Source organism: Arachis hypogaea, chromosome 9 (assembly GCF_003086295.3).
Source record: "Arachis hypogaea cultivar Tifrunner chromosome 9, arahy.Tifrunner.gnm2.J5K5, whole genome shotgun sequence".
In the NCBI taxonomy this organism is placed as follows: domain Eukaryota; kingdom Viridiplantae; phylum Streptophyta; class Magnoliopsida; order Fabales; family Fabaceae; genus Arachis; species Arachis hypogaea.
This window is the reverse complement of record NC_092044.1, coordinates 18000680-18026850: the sequence shown is the minus strand read 5'-3', so window position 1 is coordinate 18026850 and position 26171 is coordinate 18000680. Positions and strand designations below refer to the sequence as shown.

Below are 26171 nucleotides of genomic sequence, written 5' to 3'. Positions count from 1 at the left end.
AAAATATATATGAAAAATAAACTATTAAAAATAATTAAATAAATTTATAAATTTTAAAAATTAGCAGAGATAGGATAGGAATTTCCACTCAAGTCTTGCTTAAGAGAAATTTCGTTCCTTGTTATTGTCTTTACAAAGATCTTCATGCCTCAAAGAATTTTGCCACCCCTAAGCAACATATTTTTGCTCACTTCTTACATGATTATTCAAAATTTCATTTTCTTATAAAATTAACCTAAAAAAAAACTATCCATATAGTAACATTTTTTCGGTTTATTATTCTTGGTAACGGTAGTCTATTGTATTAGTAGGATAATTTACGTGTTTAAAATAAACAAAAAGATATATTATATGATAGTTTTATTTAGTGTAATTATCTAAATCAGTCCTCAAGAATTTAAAAAATGAATATTTTAGTTCCTAAAAAAATTAATACATAGATCAATTCTCAAAATTTTACTCTAATAAACAAATTAGTCCTCAATTCATTTTTCGCCAGAATAATTACCCAAATTAGTGCCTAAGAATTTTAAAAACAGACATTTTAGTCCCAAAAAAATTAATATACAAATCAATCTCTAATGTTTTTCTCCGTCAGACATAACAGTCCTCCATAAAAAATATTATTATTATTATTATTATTATTATTATTATTATTATTATTATTATTATTATTAATTGCACAATAATACTGTATCATAATTATTTTTTGTAATTTTTGGACAAAAGTAATCATAAATTTATTCATTAAATTCTTATGTATGTATTCTAATATAAAAATTGTATATATATACACACATACATAGTCACTCAATAATAATAATAATAATAATAATAATAATAATAATAATAATAATAATAATATTTAATAAAATTATTAGAGATTATTTTACAAAAAAAATTAAGGTTAAAACTATTTGATATTTTTGTATTTAATATAATCAAAAGATTTTCTACTTTAAAAAATATTTATTTGTATTAAAAGAAAATATTTTACTTTGGATTTCAAAGCATCATCATTAACTTAGCTTTGTGTATGTGAACGACGACACTAACATATTAATACACTCTTTTTGTAGAAACAAGTAAGGTGAATAATAATGCTTTGAAATCCAAATTAAAACATTTTCTTTTAATACAAACATATTTTTTAAAGTATGACATCTTTGATTATATTAAATACAAAAATATCAAATAGTTTTAACCTTAAATTTTTTGTAGAATAATCTCTAATAATTTTATTGAATATATTATTATTATTATTATTATTATTATTATTATTATTATTATTATTATTATTATTATTATTATTGAGTGACTATATATATATTCGAAATACATACATAAGAATCTAATGAATAAATTTATCATTATTTTTGTCAAAAAAATACAAAAAGATTATGGTATAGTATTATTGTGCAATTAACAATAATAATAATAATAATAATAATAATTTTATTTTTTTTAGATAGAAGACTGTTATGTCTAACGGAGAAAAATGTTAGAGATTGATCTATATTTTAATTTTTTTTTGAGACTAAAATGTCCGTTTTTAAAATCCTTAGGGACTGACTTGGGTAACTACTCTGCCGAAAAATGAATTGGGGACTGATTTATCTATTGGAGTAAAACCTTGGGGATTGATCTGTGTATTAATTTTTTTAGGGACTAAAATATCCGCTTTTAAAATCTTTGGAGACTGATTTGGATAATTATTCTTTTATTTAAAATTAGCACACATCTGTGTCTTTTTTTTATTTTATGTAATTCGTTATACTCTAAATCAATATGATATGGTCACCATTAATACGAATCATAACTCGTCATTTGTCGTTATTATTCGGCCTTTATGAGCTATAACTCGGCAAAGTCAATACTATTATAACCAACGCCTCAAACGGCAGGGATAAAGTCGGTTACGAAACCGATCACCAAAAACGGACGAATAATCATCAAAGACATAACGGACGAATAAATATCTATAAAAGAGAAGGTAAAGTATTTTCTTTTGATTATTCTGAACTAAACATCATTACTGACTTAAGCATTGGAGTGCCTTTGCAGGTACACTCTGCCTCCTCTGTATTGCTCGCACTTTCGTATTTACAACGAACACAGGAAGATCGGACCTTGAAGGATAGACGTTCAACCTAGTAGCACATAGCTCGGCTAATTTCAAGGAGCTGAAGCCGACCTATTTACCAGGCAAGATCAATTGGCGCCCACCGTGGGGCCGAGGAGATCACATTTTTTCTTTTGGTCCCATCACTTCCATCTGCATCTATGGCTGACGTACCGCCTCCTTCACTGTCCGAACTCATGCGAATGGTAGCTGAGCTACAACAAGCTAATCAACGGATGGCTGATGAGAACCAAATAATGGCTGCTCAAATTGCCGAACTAAATCATGATCGGATAGAACACAACGATGCTCGTCAGGCGGAAGACGAGGAGCATCAATCCCAACCGACCCATGTTTCAGAAACCGCTCGACACGAAGAGCAGCAGCCAGAAGACGAGAAAGAAGAGTCCGAGGACTCTGTAGGCCCTTTTACAGAAGAAGTAATGAACTTCGAATTACCAAAGAGGTTCACCCTGCCGTTGACCCTCACGCCTTATGATGGACTCGGTAACCCGAGGAAGTTCATAAAGAAATTCAGATCAATAATGATCGTCAATGGTGCATCAGATACAGTCTTATGTCGTTGTTTTCCGAATTATTTAGACGGTCCTGCACTTGATTGGTTGTGTGCTTTGCCTGCAGGTTCCATTTCGCGCTTTCATCAGTTAGCGAAGTTATTTGAAGAACATTTCGCCGGATCCGCAATATATTTGCACGACTCCGATTACCTGAACACTATCAAGCAAGGGCCAAACGAAAGCTTAAAGGACTATATGACTCGCTTCACCAAGGTCGCAATCAGCATACCGGACCTCCACCCCGAGGTCCATCTACACGCAATTAAAAGCGGTCTCCGGCCCGGGAAGTTCCAGGAGACGATCGCAGTGGCAAAACCGAAGACTTTAGCAGAATTTCGAGAGAAAGAAAAAGGACAAATTGACATCGAGGAGCTCAGACAAGCTCGGAAATCTGACAAGTCACATTTCCGTGAAGAAGATAAGAGCTCATCCCTTAAGAAAAGTTTTAAACTAACACCTCGATTCGATTCTTATACGCAGTTTAACACCAAGAGGGAAGACATAATCAAGGAAATCTTGAACTCCAAACTAATCAAGCCACCGAGAAAAGCCGGCACGTACCAAGATGCAAAGAACGTGGACAAATCAAAGTACTGCACTTTCCACCAGAAACACGGCCACAATACCGATGATTGTGGGGTCGCCAAAGATCTTTTAGAACGACTAGCAAGACAAGGGCACCTTGACAAATACATTGGTGGTCACATCCAAAAGCGCGGCCCTAGTTCCATAACAACCGATCTCTCTGAACAACACTGAGGAAAAGAAAAGGCATCTTCAAGCCAATATGAAAGACCACGAGGTATAATCAATTGTATTTCAGGGGGATACGCAAGTGGAGGATACTCAAACTCGGCAAGGAAAAGGTTGTTTAGAGCAATATACTCGGCAGACGGACCGAAACAAAATGTAACAATCTCTAATCCACAACCAGAAGTCACTTTCACACACGCCGACTTCAACTCCAACATACAAAATTTGGACGACCCTGTGGTAATCACCCTTCAGCTAGGAGATCTATTAGTGAAAAAAGTACTCTTAGATCCCGGGAGCAGTGCCGACGTACTGTTTTACTCCACATTTCAAAAGATGAAGCTCAGCGACAACACGCTACAATCCACGTCAGAACCGCTCATCCACTAAGACAAGTGTTACACAAACCTGAAATTGCAGGTCGACTCATAAAATGGGCAGTCGAACTATCTGAATTCGACATCAGATACCAATCCCGAGGACCGATCAAGTCACAATTCCTCACGGATTTCATCGCCGAGCTTACAATACCATCAGAAGAGGATCATGCAAAACAATGGATCTTGTATGTGGACGGCTCTTCAAATAACGAAGGCTGTGGTGCAGGAATTCGTCTGGAAGCCGACGATGGATTCATATTGGAACACTCAATACACCTCGCTTTCAAAGCGAGCAACAACCAATCTGAGTACGAAGCACTACTCGCCGGACTACGACTCTGTTTAGATCTTCAAATCTCGACGATCAAGGTATACTGTGATTCATTGTTAGTCGTACAGCAGGTAAATGACCTTTTTCAGGTAAAAGATCCCCTACTCTCTAAATACTTGTTATTAGTGAAAAGGTTAACAAGAAAATTTTTCAAATTTGAAATAGAGCATATACCACGCGAACAAAATCAAAGAGCGGATATCTTATCTAAGCTCGGAAGTACACAATCCGATCTATCCACATTACAACAGTTCACAATAACATCACCCACTGTTACTCTAACAACCGTGTTAAGTGTTTCACAGGAAACAGATTGGAGGAACGACTTTATACACTATTTACAAACAGGTAATATACCAGAAGGAGTCGAGAGCGATAAAAAGTTCCGACGGCAAGCATCTTCCTTCACAATATTAAATGGAACGTTGTATAGACGAGGATATACTCGCCCTCTACTCAAATGCCTCAACAAGTCAGAGGCAGACATAGCATTAGCAGAAGCACATGAAGGAATCTGTGGCACGCATACAGGGGCTCGAAGCCTAGCATCAAAAATCCTCCGAGCCGGATTTTTCTGGCCAACTTTGAAACACGACAGCCAACAGAAAATAAAGTCTTGCAACAAATGCCAAAGACACGTACCACTGATACACATCCCTGCCGAGCAAATGCATCATTCAGATATCAGCTGGCCATTTAACCAGTGGGGTTTGGATATACTCGGACCGTTCCCTACGGCACCGGGCCAGGTAAAGTTTCTTGTTGTCGGAATTGACTATTTCTCCAAATGGGTTGAAGCCCAACCCTTAGCAAAAATAACATCACAACAAATAATTTCGTTCATATGGAAAAACATTATTTGTCGTTTCGGCATACCTCAACATATCACAACTGACAACGGCCGCCAGTTCGCCGATCAGAAATTTCAATCTTTTTTGTAGAATCTCAAAATAAAACAACACTTTGCCTCTGTTGAGCATCCTCAAGCAAACGGACTAGCTGAGGCCGCAAACAAGGTCATCCTGCATGCACTAAAGAAAAAGCTAGATGATGCCAAAGGACTGTGGGTCAAATTAATTCCCGAGGTACTCTGGGGATACAACACCACCCCACAAACATCAACAAAGGAAACGCCATTCAGACTGGTATATGGATCGGAAGCCATGATCCCTCTGGAAATCTCCCAGCACTCCATCCGAACTTATATCAACAACCAAGACGAAGCTCGGAGATCTGAGCTCGACATCATCGAAGAAGTTAGAGACATCGCCGCCTTGAAGCAACGCGCAGCGCAACAAGTCATAGCTCGACAATACAACAAGTCGGTCAGAAACAGATCATTTGCTAAAGGAGACTTAGTCCTTCGCAAAACAGAAACTGCTCGGAAGCCACCAACACATGGAAAGCTCGCCGCTAATTGGGACGGCCCATACCGAGTATCCAAAGCACTCGAACAAGGAGCATACAAGCTAGAATCACTAGATGGTAAACTCTTGCCTAATACATGGAACGTGTCTTCCTTAAAGAAATTTTATAGTTAAAAGACAGGGACAGGCTGGTACTCTTTTTCCTACTACCAAGATTTTATCCCAAAGGGTTTTGCTTGGAGAGGTTTTAACGAGGCCAGCCTACCTGCACCTTTGTATGTAAAAGGTTCAAAACAAACTCCGAATATAAATGAGACGAATAAATGTCTTATCTTTGATACTCTATCAAATCAATCTTATCAATCTATCAATACAGCTCGGACAAATGCCACTACTCGTCTAAGCTACAAATCAAATAACACACTCAAACCACAAAACCAATAAACTCGGAAAAACATCCGAACAATCACAAAACAGCTTTTATAAAAAGCAACGGAACAAACATTCAAACAAGTCACTTCAACACAAGTTCAAAAAACAAGAGCCATACTATTATCAACCTACAAATAAATATTCAAACTAAACATATGTAAAACAAGTTCAAAAGAACTTTTTTCTAAACACTCTAAGCATTATCAGCCTCGTCTTCTGCATCCCCATCATCTTCAATAAGCTGACCATCTCGAACAATCTTCCCAGGATCCATGCCAGAAAGGTCGGCATCCGGAACCAGAAACTTAACCTGCAACCTTGCCCTTTCGAAACCTTCAACAAATGATCCAAAATCTCATCCCCCTTTCTTTTCTCCATATCCTTAAACTGAGCAGTCACCTCAATCAGACGACTTTGCACGTTCACCAGATCGCTTTCCTTTTTCTTCAAGTCCTCAACATCCTTAGAATAATTTTCCTTAGTCTCTTTCAGCAACTTCTCGGTCTCAGTCAAACGACCTTGAACCTCAGCAGCAAGTTTCTTATATTTAACCAACTCCTCCTTCAAAACAGACACCTCACCCTTTTCCGTAGCAACTCCCTTATATTTCAGCTCTTGACTTCGCCCAAGACTTGCAAGCCGCAACCCAACAACCTATAGAACAAAATAAACTCATAAGACTACCAAAGGAAAAATAAGGAAAAATCAATAACTTATTACCTGCATATATTGACCAATAGCCATATCCCCGACCTCCTTTGCAAGAGTTACATCAGCCGACGATTGGCAATACTCGTCCACAACAGCCATGAAAGGATACTCCTTTCCCCACACTGAAAAAGCCTCACTCTCTTCAGAAATTTCGTGAAGCCTTTTTTGATTCCCCATAAAGACATGTATCTCTTCCAGAGGGACAACTAACTCTTTTTCATCAGAATCATCTGATAGCTCCACAAGGTCAGATTTTTTTTCTCTTCTTCACAATCACCTTCCTCCACCCTTGACGAGGCTGCGACACCTCGCCAGTCCCAACAACCTTCTCAACATTTGATGAAGATACCTCCTTCTCCAGATTCTTACTCTTGAACCGCGTCCTTAGCGATGCGGCAGACACGCCTGGATACTTTCCACCTACAAAGAACAATTTGTGTTAGACTTCTCAGAAAAAAAGATAGACATTAATGTAAACCCTAAAAACTCACCTAAATACTCTACAACAGCACCTTTATCATCCTCCCACTTCAGCAACTCATACATTGATATCAAATTTTTTCGATCAACATTCTCCACCAAAAACTCTATCAGACACTCATTCCTCGGCGATATCACCTCTGGGCCGAGTATATTTTGCGGCTCCGAACACCAAAACAGAGGAAACTTCTCAGCAAGATTTTCATCAATAAAAAACGGGAATTGCTCCTCTGAACCCCTGACCTTAAAATACATCTCTTTGAAGTCTTTAAAAGAAGACTTGTAAAGTTTGAAAATTCCAAATCCCGGAGTACTATTGAAGTTCACCCACCCCCTTCCACACTCCTTTAGCTTGAAATAAAGAAAAGAATAAATCCACAGACGGCACTTCCTCTAGAAATTCCATCAAAACTTCAAAGGATCTCAGAAAAGCCCACCCATTGGGATGAAGCTGTGAGGGAGCACAGTTGAGCTGCTTAAGAATCTGACACTCAAACTCCGTAAACAGAAGCCTAACCCGCAACTCTTCAAGCACACAACTATGCATGTAAAAGAAGCCAAACCCCCACTCTCGATGATAAATCCTATCATCCATGCTACATGGTAACAATTCCACCTTAACCCCGGAACCCGCTCTCACTATTCTATTCACATCAACCTCCCTCACCGCCGCTTCATCAGAGAAGAGTGACACCCGTGATTTAACATCTTCACCTACCCAATCATAAGACCAATCCACCTTATCCTTTTTCTCTTTCTCAAAACCCATTAGTTCGAAAGATAGTACCAGAATAACAGAAAGAAGAAGAAAGAAAGAAGAGAGCACAGAAAAGGATCAGAAACAGAAAAGGAGACTCATACCTCTCTTGCTCATTCTTCAAAGAAGCAAGCAATATATCAAACAACCAACAAAAACCCACGAAAAATCTGAGAGAAACCAAGCAACTAAAGGGACAGACAGTTCAAGATTGTAACCCCCACTCCCAAAGCCACATCAAACAGTAAACCTAACATTGGGAATCAACAAACTTAAATGCAACCATCATTCTTTCTCTTTCATCAGGAAATAACGGACACGACTCCCCACGTACCCAAAAAATTAAAACACTGAACCATCTTTTAATGAAGTAAGTTGATCTGGGGGCTCATCCACTAACCCACGCAAACCAAGTTATAACTCATCAAAACATAAAAAATAAAGCTCAACCTGCTTCATTAAAATCCTCCTCAGGCTAAGCTTGGGGGCTGTGATATGGTCACCATTAATACGAATCATAACTCGTCATTTGCCATTATTATTCGGCCTTTATGAGCTATAACTCGGCAAAATCAATACTATTATAACCAACGCCTCAAACGGCAGGGATAAAGTCGGTTACGAAACCGATCACCAAAAACGGACGAATAATCATCAAAGACATAACGGACGAATAAATATCTATAAAAGAGAAGGTAAAGTATTTTCTTTTGATTATTCTGAACTAAACATCATTACTGACTTAAGCATTGGAGTGCCTTTGCAGGTACACTCTGCCTCCTCTGTATTGCTCGCACTTTCGTATTTACAACAAACACAGGAAGATCGGACCTTGAAGGATAGACGTTCAACCTAGTAGCACATAGCTCGGCTAATTTCAAGGAGCTGAAGCCGACCTATTTACCAGGCAAGATCACAATATAATTTTTTTCACATAAATCGATTTAAGGTACAACGATTTAATAAAATTTGAGAAAAGTCGTTTCATATAACAACCACTACAAAAAAAACGTTAAATACTGTCGAATTTAACTTCGAACGTTACTGGCGAATGTGGTATTGAATTTACCAATTGTTACGAGTGAAAATTCATCCTAAAAAAATATTGTCGGATTAGAAATTTCATTACTAAATCTGATGGTAAATAGTGGCACAAAATTTTATTTTATTAGCACCAATTTTATCTTAGGATTTTACGGAAAAATTTTTCGATGGTAACAGATTTTAGTGAAACGTTTCGTTTAAGCAACGTCGAATACCTTACCAGTAAATTTTTCTGCCGATAAATCCGACGATAAAATTGAGGTAAAATTCAAATGCGAAATCATTCCCCTCACTTCTGTGAACTCTCTATCTCTCTTCTCTTCTCCTCTCTCTTGTCTCATCTCTCTCTCCGCTACTCCATTGAAGTTGCCCTGTTGCCACCACTTGGGGCTGCTGCCGCCGCTATTGGTGTCCGTTTCCGTCGGAGGTTCTCACCTCATCACCTTTACCGCTACCTCCTATCATCACCATGGTTTCACCATCTTGCAGCTACCATTAGTGATAATTTTTTTATAATTTTTTTATTTTTTTCATATATTTTTTATGAGTTTAAGATATTTTTTAGGTATTTTATTAAATTATTGATTAAATTTGTTTAATGAAGTATGTGATTAGAATTTGTTATATTAATTTAGTATAATTAGAAATTAAATAATATTAGGGTAGGTTATGGTAGGGTAAAATTAAGAGTGCTTGAATTGTTGGAAGATTTTATTTGAGTATTAAAAGTGCTTGAACTCATGGAGGATTTATTTGAGTTTAGTAAATGAGTTTCTTTCAATTGCATTTAATTTATATCGTTTATTTTTGTTATGCTTGTTGTTAATTTGGTAAAATTAGAATTTGGTTTTAATTAATTGCAATGTTGAGTTTTATTTATTCATTGCAAATTATTTTTTGTTGTAGTTTAACCTTGTAAATTTGATAAATTGTCCTTTCTATTAGAAGAGGGGGTTGATGTAGACGAAGAAAAAGAAGAAGACGAGTTCGATGATCGAAAAATTACCTCGGAAGAGGAGAATGATGAACCGGAAGAAGAAGATGAATCTGGATAATGCTGAACTTAATTATAGTTTAACTAGCTTTTTGTATGTTTAAACCTTATTTTAGTCAGATCATATAATTACAACACACGCTAGCCTTAGTTCTATCTTATGTATTTCTTTATTCCTTTCGTATTTTTATTCTGTATATTTGATATTTCACATCATATATAAATCACTTTTTTTTCAGATAAATTATTACTAATTTATTCTTTACTTATTGGGAGTTATTCTTTACTTATTGGGAGTTGACTATCGATTATTAACTATCGGAGTTCATTATAGATTGAAGAAGAAAATAAACAAAATTGATTTTTTTGTCGGATTTACCGTCAAAATTTTCTGACGGCAACGATTTTCCAGATATTTTTAAAAAAATAAAAAAATAAAAAATGGTGCTTCTATCAGATTTTTTCGACAGTAACATGGCACAAAGTTTTAATGTTTGGCACCATAGTTATTCCGATAGTAAGTGGCATCAGATTCTGATATCTTAAACATTATATTCTGTCGCTAATTCTGCCGTAAGTTACCATCATAAAAAAAATTGTTGGTAAATATTTACTGACGAGGTTTATACCATTGAATAGAATCTGACGCAAAATTCGATGGTACTCAATTTATTGGTAAATTATTTTTGTTATTCTATCGGTACTCAACATTTTTTCTTGTAGTGAACGATTTATTTATGAAGAGAGAAGAAAAGTAATACGTTGTGACGCATAACGATTTAAGAGTAGGTGGGGGATCACTTTTTGTTCGTATGTGATTTATTGTGGATCAAACGAATTAGAAAAGTGAGAGTGACAAAAGATAGTTTGTTTTAGTGAGCAATGATTTAGCAAAGAGTGTGCCCTCTATAGATCGTTCCAGCGACAACAATTTAGCCTAAAAAGCTTTGCATAGTTTGCTGTTGGCTCTAGTGATTAATTTTTTTAAATTTGTTTTTGTGTCAAACGAGTTACATTTTCTCCTCCTCTACCCCCACAAACTTGAGAGACTCTAGAGAAAAAAAAGGGACAAATACCAAAAACTGCTAGTGGTAGACAAATTAGATTGTTTTTACTGACTAGATGATGTTGTTCTTGTTAGAAATATCAATGAAGAGGTTAGTACACAAATTTTTTTTGATTTGGAAGATTTCATTCATATTAAATTAAAAATGTTAGTGATATTAGTGATTTAGAATTTTTTATTATGGTTATTAGATTAGAAATGTTAGTGATAATAGTGATTTAGAATTCTTGATTAGAGTTAGATTTGAAATGATAGTGATTGAAATTTGATTTCTATAGATAAGTCTAACTAGCTAAGATATGTGGTAGAGATACCAATATTAAATTTTGCACGTAATAACATGATAAAACATTAACTTTTAGAATAAGGTTCTATAACTTTTGATAAGAAAAGTTAGTATGATGATTCTGAATTATTTTATTATATATTTTTATTTATAATAAATTAAAAAATTTTTATTATATTTTGTTTCATCTTCAATAAATTTTTTTGTTAATAAAGTGTTTTGAGTTTAGGTTTCTTACATTTAATTAATTATTTATCTATAGCATATATTCTAATTGTAATGTCGTTTCATTGGTATATATATAGTTGACCTGATGTGTTACCATCAGCATTAGCTGGAGGTGGTAGAATATGTTTCTACACAACTGAATTATACCGTATCTGGAGGCTGCCAAGTTATACTGTCTTGCTAGCCTCAAAAACCATTGGTTTAAGCATGATGAGCCACATATTAGCACCTTTATTGAGAGGTGACATTTAAAAATGCACACCTTTTATATGTTGTTTGGGAGTGCACCATCACATTACAAGATGTGATTTTTCAACTAGCAAATCTTCTAATTGATGGTGAGGCGGTAAGCAAGTGCCTAGTATATTTTTAGCATCATATTCTGGATAACAAAGTAGCATGGATTTGGTTTGAGGAGCAACTTTGGTGAGCTTTCTTTTACCAGGTGCATTGACAAGTACACTATCTCATACAAAGTAGTTCCAGGGGAGATTCAGGGTGCTCCTGGCTTCCAAATGTAGATGAGGATACCTTAAGAAGATATGCACATGCATACATTATGATGTTATCTAATCATCTCTTTTGTTACAAGTCTGAAGTATGTTGTCTCATTCGATGGTTGTCTTACTTAGCTAGGCTAGACGAGGTGGGGAGATACAGTTGGGGATCCATGAATCTTGCATGGTTGTATCGATACATATGTCATGTGGCCAACAGAAACGTCGTGCAGTTGGATGGTTTATTACAACTACTATAGCCATGGGTCTTTTGGCGATTCCCGACTTCGAGGCCTTATAGTTTTGACACATTTGCTTGGTTATTGGCATTGAGGTATACATGTTTGTATTATATGTATAATGGCGGTTTAGTAGATTCAGTTTTATGTCATGATTGATACTACATATTGACTTGCAGGTGGGCGAGATTTCTACCATCTTCCAATAAAAAGGAGTCCAGAGTCATCTAATCGAGGCTCAGGCTAGACATGTTACAATTCACTAATGTGAGTCTTAGTATTTTGTTAAGTTATGTGTTTTTTATCCATAACTTGTAATATTTTGTTATGTTTTTGTTAAGTCTTGAAATGTATAATTGTATCTTTTTTTTAAGTTTCTATGGGTGCCATACAGTGCACCTAAGGTTGTGGACGTTAGTGACGACATTGATCTACTTTATTGTGCAGAGTGGCACCAGGTTAACAGGTTGATACCACAACTTGGTAAGAAGAGACAACATTGACCTCACATGGCGCTCAACATCAATTTCTAAATGTAAAAAAATGGAAGATGCAGAGATCGTTGGATTTTTACTTATCTTCAGTAATGACATTTGCAGTGGGCTCAGAAGATATAGTTCATACTCCAATTTGATATCATCCCTGATATAGGCACATCAAAGCAAAACTTGCAATGGTGGTATCAGGAAGTGCAATGATTTTGTCCCTAGAGCAAATTCTTAGAGACCCAAGGCAATTAGGATTCTGACTGAGGTGGCCACAAAGGGTGCAGGAGAGGCACTTGCTACAGTGCAAGTGTCAGATGTCCTAGTCAAGCATTGCGTTAAATGACATCATTATGTTGGGACCTGGGTCGTTGATCATGATTACTGATAGATTAATGACATCTTAAGAGAGTTAGATTGGGAAAGTAATGAGGAAGGTCATGGTGAACGACGTATCAGACGAGCACGAGCTACAAGTGGGGAAGGTGGTGTTGGAGACCGAAGCGTAAGTGGAGGCAAAATATAATTCGATCCTTTCACAGATTTGGAATTCTATATGACTCCTTTTAAGTTCGCTCCTTTTAAACACTCCATTTGACATTATTAACTCTTTTTTCAAATACCACAAAAGTACATATTGCCCTCTTAATGGCTTAATAAGAATACGAAATAACTTTAATGAACTTTAGATAGTGTCTTTCTATTGACTATCTTGTCAGCATAAATAGGTAGAAGCGAGATTGATGGAGAAAGGAGAATGTGAGATTGACGAAAGTGAGGTTTATTACGAAGACTAGGCTAATAAGGTATGAAGATAGAAGAGATAAAAATGATAAAGAAAAAAGAGAGCGAGACTAATAAAGAATGAGAAGAGGAAAAAATAGAAAGACTAGAGGAATAATGACAAGTAAATATTAATGAGTTGAGTAATAATAAACAAATTCTAATTTTTATTTATTTATTTTTATTAATTTTCATATATAAACATTTTTTATTATATACTTATATCTATATTATATATACTGAGACAAGTATAAATGGATTTATGTTAACTCGAACCCATTTATCTTATAAGAGAATCTGCCTTGGAATAGATAATTAACTAGATTTGATCAAATTATAATAATCTGTCAAATATTTATCTACTTGAATTATGTTATCATTTCTAAGATCTAAATAAAATGATTGCTATAGTATTTAAAAGATGATGGCTAACTTGCTAAAAAAATTAAAAATTAATATTTAATTTAAAAATATAAAAATAAATAATTTTTAAATATTTAAAATGTATTATAATTAATAAATTAGATAAAAATTAAACTTTAAATTCATAAATATTATAAAATTACCCCTAGAGCCAACATGTATGTGTCGGTATCAGGATATCTTTTCCATCATAGTGACTAATGGCTACATCACCACTCATGTGCTTACCGAGTGCATGTTTTTCTATTTTCGTTTATGTTTTTGTTCCTTTTCATTTATTTTATGATTTTTACTACTCTTCAATGAATCAAATCCACGAAATTGTATTTCATGATGTGTGTGAAAAAGAGAGGCATTTACTCAACTAGTTCAAATCGAAATACTGGATTTGATTAATTCTGTAAACTACACAAGAATTGTGTGTTTTTTTTTTGTCTTAGTGTTTTTTTGTTAATAATTGTGTATAGCAGTGGCAAAACGAGTCAAACCCACCAAGTCAAACTGCCAAAACCGCTAAAAGAGGTAGGCCGGGATGAAATTTTGATCCCGCCAATTTTTGAAAATCTGGCAATCCTGCACTGCCAAACTGGCAGACTTTGGCGAGGCGGGACAGGCTGGCCTGACGAGCTGAAATTTTTTTTAAGGATATTTTGAACTTTTGTTCACTTATATAAATATCATATTATAGGATTAGGGATTCTCTTTACACCACGTTCACACGGACAACACACGCAGAGGTAGAGCCTGAGCCTCCCTTCTCTTGCCTTCTTTAGTCTTCACGCCGGCAAGTCGGCGACCTTCCCTCTCTCCCTCTCTCTTTTAGTCACAGGTAGCAATGTAGCGCTACAGAACCGCAGCAGCTTAAACCACCGGCGGCACACTTGGGGACCTTCCCTCTCTCCCCCTCATGTCTCTCTTTCTCTCCCTCTCAGATCGAAGCCTCCCAGAGTCCAAAATGCACTGGAATTACCGCGGCAATAACGACTCACCTCTCTGTTTCATAGCCCACTAGCGTCCTTGCGTCTCTCTTCGTCGTGGCCTCGCCTCTCTTCTCCCTCACAAGTCACAGCCGCGAAGTCGAAGGCTCTCTCTTAGTCTAGTAAGCACCAACGGCAGCAATTCCCCTCCGTCCAGGACGCCTAGCGGCCAACCTCCTCCTCCGTCCAATTGTCTCTCTCCTCCACCGTAAATGTGAACCAACAACCTCCGTGTCTCTGCTCAGCCATCAATCACAGCCCAGCCGCGGCAGCACTCTCCCAGTTGGCCAACCCCCTCACTCAAGCAGTTTTTTCAAATTCATCCCGTTGAAATTTTTTTATCTTTTATTGTTAAAATGTTACCAAACTAGTTCTGTTGTGAAATGTTAGATTCTATTATAGGTGCTAATTTATCCCTAATTTTTTGCTTATCCCTAATTCTTTTGATTCTATTCTAGTTCATTGTTTTTTTATTTTGTTTGTCCTCTAAATTTTTGTTTTGATTTTGAATACTGTACTGTATTATATTTAATATAGATTATTTAAAAAAATAAAAAAAAGAGAAAAGGTGGGTTGGCCCATCAACCAGCCACTCCGTCCTTTGGCGGGATGGGATAGCAAATTCGGCTCATATCATTTTGTCAGATCGGATTAGGAATGGCAATACCACCCGAACCCGCAGGTACCCACCCCGCCCCTACCCACTCGGGGCGGGTAATTACCCGCCCTGCACCGGGGCGAGTTCTTGGGAGGAGCGGGGCGGGGTCGGGTTTAGGTAATACCCGCCCTACCCGCCCTGCTATATATATAATATATATAACTTTAATATATAATATGTATAATATATGTAAAATAATTAGTAAATGATTCATAATATTGTATCATATTTAAATTTTTACTTTAATTTATGTTATGTATGTGATGATAGTTATATAAATTTTGAAATTTAATTTTATTTATTAGATTTTAATAATTATAGGGACGGGTAGGGGCGAGACGAGTACCCGCAAGGACGGATTAGGGTTCAACGTTTTACTACCTGCGGGTAGAAGTAGGGCAGGTTCTATGCGGGTTGTTGTACGACGGCAGGACGGATCGGATATAGCAAAAACTCGCCCCTACTTGTCCCGTTGCCACCCCTAGATCGGATCGGCCTGTCCCATTTTACCATGCCTAAAACGTGTAAAACCACATAAAAAAAGATTATGTGAAGTATAGATGGAACCAAATCGAATTTTCCGCCCACCATTTAGCAATAGTATAAGGGTATAAACAAAAATTAGACATAAAATTCAACATTTTCAATCGACCAACGTACACACATTCACATGTGGTTTACGAAAATATTCATATATCATCTACTAGCTTTAACAACAGTGAAAGATACTTAATGCCAACCAACAACAAAATCATTTTGAATATATAATTAGTTTTACGCGCATTCCATTCAAGGGAATGAAGAAACTAATTAAGCAAGTTAAAGCTTCCACGCACTATTTTGCTCCAGTTTGAAAACCTTAATGCCAACCCACAACGATATGTTTATTTACTGCTGTACCTCTGTGAAATCAATGCAAATTCCCTAAACAAAAAGAAACAAGAATACAAGACAAACTAGGAGTCAGAATAGGAACATGTTTAAGGAACACAAAGGACAGAAGCATGTTTACTACATTTTGCTCTATCTTTATCATTTCCACATACAGCCCAACCCAAAGAAAGATAGTTCACTCCCTTTTTCTTGTTTTGTTTATTAAATTGAGTACAATTCTATTTCCACACAGTAATAAGAGTAGTATAGTAAATAAATGTGGAAGCAATGCAAATTAAATTAGCCAGTAAGAGACGTCACTGAGGAATAGAAGCTCTCCCTTGCATTGAATCAAAACCCATCATGTCACATCATCATGATGAGCGCAAAAAAGAGACTATAATATAAATTAAATTTTAGTGGTTACAAAATTATGTACTATGATCACAATATTACCAATTTAACATATCTATCCGTCATAATAATAATAATCAGCAACGAAAATTATAGATTACCAGAAATTATGATGATCAAGTTCTCAACCTCAATCTCAATTCTCAACTATGTCTCTCCTACTAGCTAGCAAAAAAAAAAAAAAGTCAGCTAAAATTAAAAATAATAAGAACTAATCACATCTATATATCATAATGCATCTCTCAACTACTTCTCTTTCAACATGTGTGAAGGAACAATATCTTGAAGAAGCCCATTGTCTTGAGAAAAAGAAGAGTTATCAATATTGTTGCTATTGTTGTAAGGGATGCCCAAGGAGAACAATGTATTCACTAGTAGTTGTTGGTGGTGGTGGCGATGCTGGTGATAGTGCGACATGTAGTTTCCAGGCAAGGGAGAACCCAAGTTGGCAGTGGAGACACCCGGCGGTATCATCGGAGATCCGACGCCGGCAATGGCTGAACGAGGCATAACTGGGCTTGGATGTATGTGTTGGCCTTCATAGGTAGTTACCACAACGCTTGGATCAGTAAATGACCGCTCCACACGCTTCTTTACATTACATGAAGCACTGGTGCAACGATAATAGCTCCTTTACAACAACCAAACACTTAGTATAACCAACATGTTCAGCACATATAATTCATAATAGAAGATGGTGAAAGTTCGTATCTAGTTATATTTATGTGAAGTTAATATTTTTATATTTATTACGTGAATAATTATTTAAAAAACAAATATAATTATAGGATAAATATTTTTATTATTATTAATATATTAAAATAAATATATAAATAAATAGTTAAATATTTTTAAATAGTTATACATAAATATTTTTATTTATTATTAATATATTAAAATTAAACTCATATTCACATGTGATTATTATTAATATGAAAATATTTTTATGCAAACAGTGAATTGTGCCATTATTTTAATGTGAATTTGATAATTGAGAATTATTAGATGATAATTTAGTTAAATATATCAAATGATGAGTGCTAGGGATCAGTAAATTTTGTAATTTCTAGATTATTAATATTTTTAATGGTGTGATATTATATCTAATAGTATAAGATTACTTATTTTTTTTACTAGTTAAATGTTAGCCAAATTTTAATAAAACTACTTGTCTTCTAGTCTTTTTCATATCTTTATTAACATAATATTATATAATTAGATATCCTTATAAAACTGATTTAGATCAAAATTAAATTGTATGAATATAACAAAGAGTACAAATTAAGATGGAACAGAATACCTAAAATACTATACAAAAATACAATTCCTATATATCCTCTTATCAAACAATGAGACGAATATTTATTAATAAAAATACCTTTTTCACTTGTATTTTTTATATTTAGAAATATAATTGTATAATAAATGAGTCCAAATAGCCGAAATTTACATTATTTAACGTTAATTGATTCTGGCATTCGTTGTGAATAATCGTATACTTAGCATTTGTTGAGAGTTTGCTAATTAATTAAGGAAGAAGGTATGGGTAGATTGAAAAGGCTTTAATATAGGTACCTTGGAAAGGGGCTGTTTTTGACAGCCTTTTGACCGTACTTTCTCCATCTGTAACCGTCTTCCAGATGATCGACCTCGCTTTTAGTCATGAACGCGAATCTCGGTTCTCTCTGTCTCTTCTGCTTTGTCTTCTTTGCCTTCAACCTTTAAAGCCCAATCAAACGGGCCATCAAATCTCATCTTATAATAGAATCTTCCTAGCTAGCTAATATCACATATTCTAAAGCACCAAACAATAAATAAAATACTTGCATTAAAAACACGCACTTCAATTTTATAAGGAACCACCCACATACAAGAGTTTGTTTGTATATTTTAATTTGTTGCTTGCTCCCATTTCATCAACCATTCCCTTGTAAAAATTAACTACCACAAAATTAATTGCGAAACATTAAAAATAAAAAAAAGCAAAATTAACCACTTTTTAAGTAATCTCCGAGAAACCAATGAAATTAAAGTAAAATGAAACCCACTCTTTCTTAGTCTTTTTCTGCTGCTCTTCTTCTCCTTCATCTTCTTCACTATCATCATCATGATCATCTTGTTCTACAGTTTTATTGTGTTCATCGTTGACAGCTTCGCTCGACGCGGACGAAATCGAAGACGAATTCGGAGTTGCAGGTTGGTGCTTCTGGTTCAACACTTCAGAACACTCTTTAGCAGTATCGTCACAAGAAGCGTTAACCGTGGTAAAAGGAAGAACTGTAGCTTTTGATAACTGTGGCAAATCAAGCACAGCACCACTATTATTATAGTAGTCCTGCACTCCCAGCAACTCCATAAACGAGCTTTTCTCCACTTCACAGCTGAAATCAAACGCACTCGACAATAACAACGGATTATTATAATAACCGTTTGAGGATCCAAAAGCAACAGCATCCTCAGTCTTCTTCAAATCCATGTTATCCTTCTCCATATACATATATATATAGTAGTTGATCTATCACTATCTCAAATCCAACACAAAACCAAACAACACTTCATTATTTCTCAGCACAAAAATATCTCAAAAATTCGCACACTCTGTGGAGCAAGGTAGGGTTGATCTGTTTATAGATGAGAGAGAGAAAGAAAGAGAGAGAGTGGAAATAAAGTAGTGTGGAAGGAACTAAAATTAATGAAGGGGATTGAAGACTTGACCGGCAATTGTAGGTCGTCAACTGGTACGGACAAGGGTTGGGCCGGTGGCATAATATTCAATGCATGAGATGAGAGAGGGAGGGTCGACGCTTTCATACGTAGAGTTTGACCGCTCAATCGGTTAACGGGTTCATAGTGTGAACGGGGTTTCGAGATGTACTGCCAAGGTTTCCAGAATTTGGTTTCCAACGGCGTTTTATCTTTTCTTTTTTTTTTTCCCTCTGCTCTTTTATTTTGGAAATGACAAAATTGGAAAACTAATAGTGTTCCATCGTGTGCATGTGAACTAGGAACTTTGGTGAAACCTGCAATGTGCCCACTTTCTTTAGTTTTCCTTTTTATGATAAAAATCATAAGGATACTTATTAAAAATATAAATAAAAGTTTTTTTTTTATAAAAAATATTAATTTTATGTATTTAATATTATTATAAAATTTAATCTTGAGAAACTCTTAATATAGAGAATTTTATATAGCTATTTAATTAAATTTATATATTTAAATATTTGTTAAATAGTGAGTTTAAAAATTAGTTAATTTTACTGAGGTATTAAAAATAATTAGTTGTATGTATAAAATTCTTTTAATTTTTATTAACTTAGAAACTCTAAATTTGGCAATACATATTATTTGAGTTTAATTTTAATACATTGATAATGTAAAATAATTTATAAATGACAATGTTCTGAAAATTGGATTGAATTCATCGATCTGATTTGATTAACCTAGAATCGGTTTTTTGATCGGTCTAATTAATTTCAAAATTATTTTACAAAAGACCGATAAAAAATGGTCTGAACTAGTAGTTAACTGGTGAACCAATAAAATAAGCCCGATTTTTTCACTCCCTATTCACTACCCACCACTAAAAAACAACACCGTTTTAAACAAAAATAAAAAAACACCCCAGCTAAAGCAGAACACGCCAACACCCTTCCCTCTTTCTTTCTCTCTCAAATTGAAAATCCCCTTCTGAAGAACCCTAACCCTATTAGAGGAAATCACCAAAGCAACGTAGCCACCATCAACCCCCACCGCTATCGACGTCAGCGGTGACAACTCGAAGGTTTGCTCTTCTCGCCGTGTCGCCAGAAGGTCGGTTTGGAGCTACTGTTGGCGTCTCTATCCTCGTCGTCGTCGCCTATGTCTTCGTTGTCATTGCATCGCCGTCCTCGTTGTCGTGGAGCCCAGACCATCGTGTCCATCGTTGTCGAGCACATGTTCGAGCCATTACTCTGTCTCACCCTTATTGCGAATGTCTCTCCTCATCGTCACCTCTGTTCCACTGCTCGATCCTCGTCTCTGTCTCGCCGTTCCTCCGTCGCCGTCAACTTGGTTCTTCCCTTGCTAGCAGTTGAGTTTCGTTCCTTCCTCTGTTTGTTCACTTTTTTTGTTTTTGGTAATTTTTATGATTTTGAGTTTCTGTTTTTATATGATTGGAACTTGGAATAACCAACCGAATAATTTTTATAATTATGAGTAAACAAAGCTGATATTTTGTTAATTTTACTTATAAAAAACTGAATCTGAGTTGTTGTTCTTTCTGTTTTTTGTGTTCTGAGTGAGTTAGGATTATTGGTGATGTGATTTTGAATTTACACTACAAGAAAAATACCCAGTACTGTCAGATTTACCGTCGGAGGTTAGCGGCGAGTTTACCGGTGGATTTAACAATAACTTCGTTGGATAAAAAAGTTACCGTCGGATTTAGTAATCCGACGGTAAAGTAATTAAATGAAATGCACCATTTTGACCACAGACTATGTGTTACCGGCCAATTTTTCCACAGTAAATTCATTGATAAAATTAACACTAAACTCAAATTTGAAAACCCTTATCTCCCATTCATTACAAGAAATATGCCAAGTACCGTCGGATTTAGCGCCGCGTATTACCATCGGCTTTATTGACGGATTTATGGACGATTTTGAGATAGAATTAGTTTAGTCAAATCGTTATCGGCGGATTTTCGATTCCGACGGTAAATTCACTGGTAATATTTGGAAGAAAATTGAGGGAAATAGGCGCATACTTTAGTGGGTCTTTACCGTCCGATTTATCCGACGATAAGCCATTTTAGTGAAACGATGTGTTTTGGTGACCCACTATGAGTTACTATCGGATTTAATCGACAATAAAGAGCCTTAAAATTGAAGGTGCATACCCTCTCCCTCTTCATTTCGAAAATCCTTTCTTCTCTCTAACATCTTTTCTCCCTTTCTCTCTCTAGCCGTTTGCTCTCCTTGCCGCTCCAGCCCGTCGCCGTCAGATCCAGTCTCTCACCATCGCCTCTCTCTTTTTCACGAAAATCAGTCTATTCGTCCTCTCTCCTGATATCAGCCATAACTCTGTCTCTCTCTATTTTTATTCCTCTACCAACGTCACCGCATTGCACCGCCACCATCGCTCTCCAGCACCGACATGACTCCCCCTTTGTCTTTGTTCTTATTCCCTTTTTCGCCCCCTTTCATAGTCCCTCTTTCTCTTTGTGATAATAAATAATAAATAATAAATTTAGTGAAATTTAGGCCAAGTTACTTTGAGGATGATTATAAGGTGACTTGAATTTTTATTTATTTATTTCTCTTCTATTCTGTTGACATAAATAGTACTGTTAATAGTGGCTTTAGCCTTTAAGTTTACTAGTCCGCATATCATCATCATCATTTAGTTCATTAGGAATTTAGTAACTGTATCAAAGTTTATTAAATAACTCTAATAATAATATGCATAATATATATGTACTCAGTGCTTAATGTTCATAGATGGAATTAAGTTTAGATTTCTGTAATGGTGAACATTACTTAATAGGTGCATATTTGGCAGCATCATGTCACTAATTATTAACTTTAATTGAGTTAAATAAATTATTGTGTTAGACATTATAATATTATATGTACAATATTATATATATAGTATGAATTCAAGTATGAAAACTAGTTAATATATTCTGTTAGAAATATTGTAAATTTAATTATGTTTTGATTGATGATACTGTGGATTGAGATTGGTTAGATTTGTGAGAACTATAAAGGTGCATATATATGTCAAATTTTAGGGGAGGTTAAGTCAAAAATTTTTTTAAAATAATCTAAATGTTAAATGATTTGTTTAGTATATATGCTAATTAGTGTTAGTAATATATTCTCTTTGCAGACATGACGATAGGTAACAGAGGTAAATGGAGTGGGTCTCGTAGTTGTGGAAGAGGGAGGGCTTCCACCAAATCTCCAGGGATTATTCAGTCATCGCCCTCTACCCCGACTACTCCGTCGACCGCTGCGACGTCACAGGCGGGTCTAGCAGACCAACAGTTTATCATGGTCCCAAACCCAAACTACGTGCCTTCCTCTGCTATGTGGCCCCCAGCAGGATGCCCCTTCACCACTGTCCGTCATCTGACTGAGGATTTGGCCCGATGGCATACATGTGTGAGTACATACAATTTTTTAATCTTACGTTTGTTAATCTTAAATTTATGTGTTTATATGTGTTTGTTAATGTTATATTTTATTCTCTGATATGTTTGCACTTAACAACAATGCTTGCACACATGAGATCGCTGAAGTCATTAAGTCAATGTACGACCACCCGTGGCTGAGGTACACGCAGATCCCGGCTGAGACCAGAGAGCGATAGTTTCAGAAGTGGGCGATGACCCAATAATGCTGAATTAATTAGCTGTATTTGAATTGTATTTTATCCCAACTAACTAATGTTGTTGAATTACTTTGTGCAGTTTAAATTCATATGGGATGCAGAACATAATCTCATGATCAGAAAGATCTATGACCACTGGGAAGCTACACGGATTCAGTAGATAATGAGCGACGTTCGTTAGGGGCACGACCACTGGTGCGCGAAATTGTGAACAATACTTTTTCACAACTCTCATAATCCCCGGTAATGGCTCCAAAAACGTGGTAGCTCAATACCATGGCATTACACAACTTCGCACAACTAACCAGCAAGTGCACTGGGTCGTCCAAGTAATAAACCTTACGTGAGTAAGGGTCGATCCCACGGAGATTGTTAGTATTGAAGCAAGCTATGGTCATCTTGTAAATCTTAGTCAGGCAAACTCAAATGGTAATGGTGATGAACGAAAATAACACAAAGGTAAAGATAGAGATACTTATGTAATTCATTGGTAGGAACTTCAGATAAGCGTATGAAGATGCCTTCCCTTCCGTCTCTCTGCTTTCCTACTGCCTTCATCCAATCCTTCTTACTCCTTTCCATGGCAAGCTTAAGCAAGGGTTTCACCGTTGTCAGTGGCTACCTCCCATCCTCTCAGTGAAAGCGATTGCATATGCTCTGTCACAGCATAGAGGAATTCATCTGTCGGTTCTCAATCAGGCCGGAATAGAATCCAGTGATTCTTTTGCGTCTGTCACTAACGCCCCGCCCTCAGGAGTTTGAAGCACGTCACAGTCATTCAGTCATTGAATCCTACTCAGAACACCACAGACAAGGTTAGACCTTCCGGATTCTCTTGAATGCTGCCATCAGTTCTCGCCTATACCACGAAGACTCTGATCTCACGGAATGGTTGGCTCGTTTGTCAGGCGAGCACTCGGTTGTCAGGCGATCAACCATGCATCGTGCAATCAGGAATCCAAGAGACATTCACTATGGCCTTAGTTGCTTGTAGAACAAGAGTGGTTGTCAGTCACTTTGTTCATGGGTGAGAATGATGATGAGTGTCACAGATCATCACATTCATCAAGTTAAAGAACAAGTGATATCTTAGAACAAGAACAAGCGGAATTGAATAGAAGAACAATAGTAATTGCATTAATACTCGAGGTACAGCAGAGCTCCACACCTTAATCTATGGTGTGTAGAAACTCCACCGTTGAAAATACATAAGCATAAGGTCTAGGCATGGCCGAATGGCCAGCCTCCCAATGATCTAAGATAGCATAAAAATGAAGATAGCTACCAAAGTCTTCTAATACAATAGCAAAAGGTCCTACTTATAAGAACTAGTAGCCTAAGGCGTACAGAAATGAGTAAATGACATAAAAATCCACTTCCGGGCCCACTTGGTGTGTGCTTGGGCTGAGCAATGAAGCATTTTTCGTGCAGAGACTCTTCTTGGAGTTCAACGCCAGCTTTCATGCCAGTTTGGGCGTTTAACTCCCATTTGGGTGCCAGTTCCAGCGTTTAACGCTGGGATTTCTTGAGGTGACTTTGAACGCCGGTTTGGGCCATCAAATCTTGGGCAAAGTATGAACTATCATATATTGCTGGAAAGCCCAGGATGTCTACTTTCCAACGCCGTTGAGAGCGCGTCAATTGGGCTTCTGTAGCTCCAGAAAATCCACTTCGAGTGCAGGGAGGTCAGAATCCAACAGCATCTGCAGTCCTTTTTGGTCTCAGAATCAGATTTTTGCTCAGGTCCCTCAATTTCAGCCAGAAAATACCTGAAATCACAGAAAAATACACAAACTCATAGTAAAGTCCAGAAAAGTGAATTTTAACTAAAAACTAATAAAAATATACTAAAAACTAACTAGATCATATCAAAAACATACTAAAAACAATGCCAAAAAGTATACAAATTATCCGCTCATCACAACACCAAACTTAAATTGTTGCTTGTCCCCAAGCAACTGAAAATCAAACAAGATAAAAGAAGAGAATATGCAATGAATTCCAAAAACATCTGTGAAGATCAGTATTAATTAGATGAGCGGGGCTTTTACTTTTTGCCTCTGAATAGTTTTGGCATCTCACTCTATCCTTTGAAATTCAGAATGGTTGGCTTCTTTAGGAACTCAGAGTCCAGATAGTGTTAATGATTCTCCTAGTAAAGTATGATGATTCTTTGAGCAAAGCTACTTATTGAGTCTTGGCTGTGGCCCAAAGCACTCTGTCTTCCAGTATTACCACCGGATACATACATGCCACAGACACATAATTGGGTGAACCTTTTCAGATTGTGACTCAGCTTTGCTAAAGTCCCCAATTAGAGGTGTCCAGGGTTCTTAAGCACACTCTTATTTGCCTTGGATCACAACTCTTTATTTCTCTCTTTTTTTTTTCGTTTTTCTTTTTCCCCTTTTTTTTTTGAATAGAAATGCTTTTTCTTGCTTCAAGAATCATTTTAATGATTTTTCAGATCCTCAGTAACATGTCTCCTTTTTCATCATTCTTTCAAGAGCCAACATTCATAAACCACAAATTCAAGATACATATGCACTGTTTAAGCATACATTCAGAGAACAAAAAATATTACCACCACATCAAAATAATTAAACTGTTATAAAATTCAAAATTCATGCAATTCTTTCTTTTATCAATTAAGCACATTTTTATTCAAGAGAGGTGATGGATTCATAGGACATTCATAACTTTAAGGCATAGACACTAAGACACTAATGATCACAAGACACAAACATGGATAAACATAAGCACTAAAAATTCGAAAAACAGAAGAACAAATAACAAGGAAATCAAAGAACGGGTCCACCTTAGTGATGGCGGCTCTTTCTTGCTCTTGAAGATCCTATGGAGTGTTTGAGCTCCTCAATGTCTCTTCCTTGTCTTTGTTGCTCCTCCCTCATGATTCT

At 36.1% G+C, this 26171-nt stretch overlaps 2 protein-coding genes across 6 annotated transcripts; one reads left to right on the top strand and one right to left on the bottom strand.

Annotated features, from left to right (window-relative positions):
- Window positions 1-2283: 2283 nt before the first annotated feature.
- On the top strand, window positions 2284-3459 carry LOC112708958 (uncharacterized). The gene has a single exon (XM_025760872.1). The coding sequence runs from the start codon at window positions 2284-2286 to the stop codon at window positions 3457-3459; it is 1176 nt and encodes a 391-aa protein (XP_025616657.1).
- A 12753-nt stretch (window positions 3460-16212) lies between these two features.
- On the bottom strand, window positions 16213-19563 carry LOC112710566 (WRKY transcription factor 23). Of its 5 annotated transcripts, none has more exons than XR_003811653.2 (5): window positions 18927-19563; window positions 18454-18597; window positions 17126-17509; window positions 16980-17043; window positions 16213-16515 (listed from the first exon to the last, which is right to left on the bottom strand). XR_003811653.2 is itself a non-coding variant. In XM_025762838.3 (5 exons), exons 1-4 carry the CDS (start codon window positions 19373-19375, stop codon window positions 17015-17017), a joined length of 1002 nt encoding a protein of 333 aa, XP_025618623.1. In that variant the 5' UTR covers window positions 19376-19563; the 3' UTR covers window positions 16213-16515; window positions 16980-17014. The 5 variants fall into 5 exon arrangements, 3 of the variants coding, with proteins under 3 accessions (XP_025618623.1, XP_072058756.1, XP_072058757.1); XR_011865460.1 differs by having other exon boundaries at window positions 17129-17509; XM_025762838.3 differs by having other exon boundaries at window positions 16980-17039.
- Between the last annotated feature and the right edge of the window lie 6608 nt (window positions 19564-26171).